This window comes from Lolium rigidum, chromosome 6 (genome assembly GCF_022539505.1).
Source record: "Lolium rigidum isolate FL_2022 chromosome 6, APGP_CSIRO_Lrig_0.1, whole genome shotgun sequence".
NCBI lineage: Eukaryota > Viridiplantae > Streptophyta > Magnoliopsida > Poales > Poaceae > Lolium > Lolium rigidum.
The window spans coordinates 320,815,989-320,821,984 of NC_061513.1; the positions used below are offsets into that span (position 1 = coordinate 320,815,989).

The window sequence follows — 5,996 nt, forward strand, 5'->3', positions numbered from 1 at the left end:
TAAATCTGGTTTACAAACACTTTAACATGGCATATTTGTCATAGTCTTGACCTACCGGATTTACAAACACTTCAGTTTTACAAATACTTTGTTGCCAAACTTACATCACTAGATAGACTCTTTAGTCTTGTGCAAAAAAAATGATAGACTCTTTAGTCGGCCCACAAGCAAAACGAATCGAACGCAAAGAAACGCAGAAACGGTCAAGACACGGGATGTAGTGAACCGGGCTGGGCCTCGGGCCCTATCTCGGCTGCTACCTCCGTTCCCCGCACCTCGACTCGAGAGAAAGAATCTTGGTTCCCTAATCCTCTCCGACCCAACGCGCCGCCGTTCGCCGGCTTCAATGGAGGAGCAAGTCTCCCGTGGAGCAGTGGAGCGTCGCCTTTCATATCACGCTACCCACTACCCTAACGCCTGCGCGGATCATGCCGGCCCGGAACACCCAGGCGATCTCCTGGAGGTTGCCGAGCCCCACGACCAGCCGGCGCACATCGTCACTGGTGCGCATCCTTACTCTTCCTCGAGAATTCTTCAGTATTGATCCTCATAGGGAGTGCAACTGCACATATTTTTACAACTAGGTTTTGATCAATTATTATCTGTTGCAACTGCACAGATTTAGATCCTTGTGAAATCGCCCAGCGTGCCTTGGACCTCATGTTCCCACGGGAGGACAGCGATTGGAGCAGCTGGAGCGCAAGGGAGGAGGGTACTAGTGACGACGACGATGTTGAGACTGTACAAGTGATAGTCGGGGACGAGGAGGAGACGGATTGCCCAGGTATCCACTTCTCCATCCAGAGTAAATTGCCCTTCACCACCCAATCGATAATCAACTAATCTGTAGGTTTTACATTGATTCTTCAGGGGAAAATGTAGTCGATGACTGTAGCACAGGGGAGGGCAGCGATTACGACGATGATAGGCAAGTGATAGACGACGATGAAGAGACAAACTGCCCAGGTAGCTAATTCTCTCATCAGATGATACAAAGATTGCCTTCCAATCTGAAGGAAATAGAGGATATTTTTATATATATTCAAGTATTTGACTGCTGACATGACATGTTTTATGTTAACTCTTCAGGAAAGCTTTACCCTGAGAGTGAAGCAGACGAGATAGAGCGCAAATGGGCAAAAAGCACCTTCCAACAGTTCATAGAGTACACCAACATATGGGAGGAGATCATGGCCCTGGGAGATGAGGATGATACCCCTTTACCTCCTCGTCCTATGAAGGTGTTTCCTGACGCAACAGGTGCATGTGTTCTTGGGTTAGACTGCCACCACCGTGTTTACAGGACCCATGACACTTCTACCAGTAAGTGCATTGTGCCATTCATTCCTAGCAATTAATCTCTGCTGTTGTGATATCTATGTATTTTCTTAGCAATAGTAACTTGAGTTTTCTTCACTTCATTGTTCGAAGCCCCATCAACTCTTGGGTACCGCACACCAGAAGCTATGCTACAGATATTTTCTTTGTGTTTGTCAAGCTCTGAGCCCTCGTGTCCCACTAGTGTGTATGGGATATTCGCCATTCGGGATAACTTTGACCCGCGCCGGAATTATGTCTTTAACCGCGCCAGGGTAGATGCTGTTGCGGTTCAGAAACAGGTAATCAAGGCTTGTCTTGTCTACAAATTGGTTGGCTGCTGAATCATGATGTTCATCACGCATGTCAGTTAGCTTCTTTGATTTGTCCCCTTTTGCTTGCAACTATTAAAAGATGTGTGAGGTCAGGTTAGTTTATTTCTCCAGGTTCGAGGGATCTACCCTTTTTTGTTGTTTTCAGTTACATGATTTTTTTTTTTTTTTTTTGCATCAAACCACCAGATCTGATCTCAAAATTTGTATATTATATTTTTACCAAAAACATACAAAAACCAGTCATCTTATTGATATAATTCAATATAAACACACCCCTATTTCTTTTTCTTGTTGTTATCTGCATGGACATTGAGACGGTTATAACTCCAGCTAGTGGGACATTATGGGGGCATGCGGTAGATGATCTTGAAATACCTAGCGGTAATCTGATCTTTCATGTGATACTCCTAGATTTTTAGCAGCTGACTACATGAAATAATTGTGAAGGAAACAGATTTACATTAAAGGCACATCATGTCTCACATATTGAAACATGTGAAAAAATGTACCCTTGAGATGGAGCGAGTATCATTCAATAGTATATCTTACTGAGTTTGTTCTGCTTTTACATGCTAATGTATTTGGAACTGGATATTGCGAGGAGACGTGTGGATGTCCAAGGGGCATTATGCTCTAATATTTTAAAAGTGTATAAATGAAATGCGAACACCGTGTTATCACATAGATGCATGAGCAGTTTCTTTGTTTACATAAGTAATGCAGTTCTAGCAGATACTCTCAGGAATAATCTAAAATGTTACTTGAAAACTAATGACCGTACACACTCCATCACTTTTATGAAATGACTATTTATAGTAGAATTTTATCTAGGCAAGCAGACTTAGTTAATGCGCCTATTATTAGCTGTTGAATTGTATCTAGGACCATCATTATGCTTGTTTTGTCTACGAATTGGTTGGCTGCTGAATCACGAAGTTCAACCCTGGAGATTTAGGACAGTTAGCTTCTTTGATTTGTCCCCTTTTGCTTGCATCTATTAAAAGATGTGTGAGGTCAGGTTATTTTATTTCTCGAGGTCCAAGGGATCTGCCCCTTTTTGTTATTAACACTTAAATTACTATTTTTACATCAAACCATTATATTGGAATCTCAAAACTTATATGATTATACTTTTGTATGCCATGTACATACAAAAATCAATCATCTTATTTACATACTTCAAAACTTATATGCATAGGCATTGAGATGGTTATAACTCCAACTAGCAGGATATTAGGGGACATGGGGTAGATGATCTTGAAATCCCTAGCAGTGATATAATCTGACATCTGATACTCGTTGATGTTGAGCAGTTGACTACATAAAATAGATGCAAAGGAAACAGATTTACATTATAGGCACATGCATGCATGCCTTACATATATTGAAACAACTGTGAAAAAGTTTCACCCTTACTCCCATCTCGAGGGTGAAAAAATTCACCCATATCTCTCATGCATGTACCCGATATGAAGTTATCCACACAGACAGTTCTACTTATAACGACCACATTCCATATATGTTATAGTACTAGAGTATACACTTCTAAACATTTCATTTACCTCAACTGGCTTCAACATGGCAGAATTTTAGTAGACAACTCTATGCATACATCATGTAGCTAAAACTTTCATTATGACATGTTGCACTTCCTCTCGTTCCTTCTAGAACAAGTATTGGAATTCCCAAGATGCATAATTTGTGGTAGTAATCTATTCTGATATGTGATACTCACAAATATTGAGCAGCTGACAAGATATATAATTGTTTAAGGGATATCATTACATTCAAGTCACATGCATTCTTAGATATTGAAACAAATGTGAAAAAAAAATCCACCCTTGAGATGGAGTGAATTATCACTCAGTAGTTAGTTTGAACATGAGCTTGTATATATCACTAAGTTTGTTCTGCTACGCGCTGATCTTTTTGGATGTGGATATTGCTCATCAGTCCTAACAAGATGTTAAATTGTAGGAATCCTTTGTCTTGCCTCTTTGTAGCCCATGCCGAGGAATGTATGTATCAGATAAGGCATTATTAGAAGTTGATCTTTGGGAAAATAAGGAAGGGGATGAATCAGCTGACAAGCAGCAAATCTCTGCATATGTTGAGATCAACATCGTTTTAGAACATGATTTCCTGTTTTGTGGACGGATTCCTGGTGATAAGTGCAATTTGGACATAACGTACACAGTTCTTTCAAGAAGTGTTGAGGCTGTAATACAAGTCTATGCAAAGGTTGACCATCCTCATCATGTGAGGTTCATGGCTTTTAGCACTGGATATTGTAAGGATGGAGTCATGCTGTTGGATGACAAACTATTTGGGAGCGAAAAATTATTCCAGCATATCGTCGCTGTGAAAGCAAATGAAGAGTTGGATGTTGTTTTAGAAGTGGACAATTCATTGTTCAAGTGGACTTTTCGGGATGAATATGTCGGCGCTGTTATCTCTCCTGATGACTCGATCTTTGACTATGGCCTGTTTTTCGTGAGAGTGATGTTTGCTCCAAAGGACTCTCAGTGAAGCCGTAGGTAAACAGCAGAATTCTATGGTCTGACTTATATGACATTTCTATGTAGTATATACAACTGCTGGCCTGTTCAATGTGTCTATATCGTGAATTATATTTCCTAGTCCAAGTATTAGTTGACCCAACGAACACTTTATGCTAACCATCTTGGTTTAACGAAATTAGGAACTAGCCTTTGCTATTGCTGCTATTTCGGCTAATTTCCTGGGAGCCAAACATGGAAGGATATCTTTGCATACCGAATGCTATTGTAAATTAACCTCCTAAAATATGCAATGTTGACATACAAGTTTTAAGTCTCTCACGTGTGTGTTTTTGTAGCTTAAGTAAGATTAAGGAATAAGGATTAAGCTTGAGGATTTTGCTGAGTATATTTTACACATCCTTTTTGAAGTTCAACCTTCATATTCTTGATGTTTTATATTGGTTTATCCCTATAATTTCGTACTAATGACTAACTAATTGCAAGATTGGCAATTCTCCACTTTTTGATATTTTGTTAGTTTAGATGCAAATTGGGAGGAAATGATTATGAAAACACGAAGTACTCCCAAAATGGAGTATTTCCATATGTGGTACACCATCATAGCCCATTCCCGGAGAGAAGAGGTGCAATACTACGAGCGACCCTGCTCGGGATTTCCATATGTGGAGTATTTTGATGTCGATTTAATTTGACGACGCAAGGTCACCACGGACAACGCCGTTTGTTAAGTGATAAAATCTGATACCGTTCATATCTTAGCGTGTTATTCTAGATACTACAGTACTACTATCCATGTTCGGGATTGTATGGCCTGAGGACCAATTTTTTAAAACCAAGAATGTTTATAATTTACTTATTAATTACAGCATGCACCTATAGTTTCAGATGCATCCAAGTTTCCCTCGTCTGCATGCCCACTGAGTATGTATTTTTCTTATGATTTCGTGCAAACGTTGTATCTTATCTAAGATACAACATCACTCTATTTAGTTATTTAATATAGTGCCATATAAGCCGGAAATGCACTTTTGAAAGCGGGCAACAACAATCGAGCGCCATATGTACAGCAGCAACGGTACCAGGAATACAGGATGCAGAACACACGCTAGGATCAGAGGAGAAGCAGACCTAGCGGCAACAACCACGCAGAGGAGGGCAGCTTGGGTCGAAGAGAATGAGCTCGCTACAGTTTGCGACTGCCAGCGCTGGCTAGACCTTTTTTTTTTTATTCAGACAGCGGTTCCCCTCACTTTCTTCCGAAACTTCTCTCAGGCGGTGTCCAAGCGAGGTTCTGCGCGAGCTGAGCATCTTAAATACATGGCACTCACTGGTTTGGAATCCGTTGATGCGCAGCCCACCTCCCTCTAGACGCCCTTTTCCTGCCATGACTCGAGCCACCCTCCCGCTAGAGTCATTGCCCCACCATTGACTCCGGCTGGCTAGACTCGCGAGCTCCCACCGTCGCCACCCCCGGATCTGTCACCGATCCTTGGGGAGGTCGCCCGTGTTGCGTCCGCAACTGAGCTCGGCGGGATGCCATCTCTCGGTGCTTCGTTGTCGTTGCCTAATCGACGGTACCTCGGAGGAGGGATCCTCACGAGGGGGAGAAGAAGAAGGGGCCATAGGACGGAGTGCACACGGGACGATGGTACGCGATTCACCCAGCTTCGAAACACCTGCACGATGACAGGGCCTACTGCTGCTTGTCTGGAATTATCTGGGCGCTTTCGCGTTGTTACAATGAGTTGTAGTTGTCTCTAGGGCTCCCAGAATCCGGCTTATAAAGGCGCACGGATCTAGGGTTTACATGGAGAGTCCTAGC

General features: G+C 42.0%; 1 protein-coding gene across 2 annotated transcripts; it reads left to right on the forward strand.

Moving 5' to 3' along the window:
* The first annotated feature begins 300 nt into the window (after positions 1 to 300).
* LOC124665618 lies at positions 301 to 5,026 on the forward strand. 2 transcript variants are annotated; one of them, XM_047203014.1, is made up of 7 exons: positions 301 to 503; positions 620 to 784; positions 871 to 966; positions 1,090 to 1,323; positions 1,432 to 1,619; positions 3,630 to 4,189; positions 4,697 to 5,026. In XM_047203014.1, the coding sequence occupies exons 1-6, from the start codon at positions 347 to 349 to the stop codon at positions 4,179 to 4,181; spliced, it is 1,392 nt and encodes a 463-aa protein (XP_047058970.1). In that variant the 5' UTR covers positions 301 to 346; the 3' UTR covers positions 4,182 to 4,189; positions 4,697 to 5,026. The 2 variants fall into 2 exon arrangements, with proteins under 2 accessions (XP_047058970.1, XP_047058969.1); XM_047203013.1 differs by having other exon boundaries at positions 3,630 to 5,026.
* Positions 5,027 to 5,996: the final 970 nt, after the last annotated feature.

Bases quoted from the DNA above. Each gene is read 5' to 3' on its own strand.
- LOC124665618 (XM_047203013.1), top strand. From the start codon at position 347: ATGGAGGAGCAAGTCTCCCGTGGAGCAGTGGAGCGTCGCCTTTCATAT. The intron at 785-870 runs GTATCCACTTCT...TTGATTCTTCAG, and splicing joins GGAGGAGACGGATTGCCCAG to GGGAAAATGTAGTCGATGAC. The intron at 967-1,089 runs GTAGCTAATTCT...TTAACTCTTCAG, and splicing joins TGAAGAGACAAACTGCCCAG to GAAAGCTTTACCCTGAGAGT.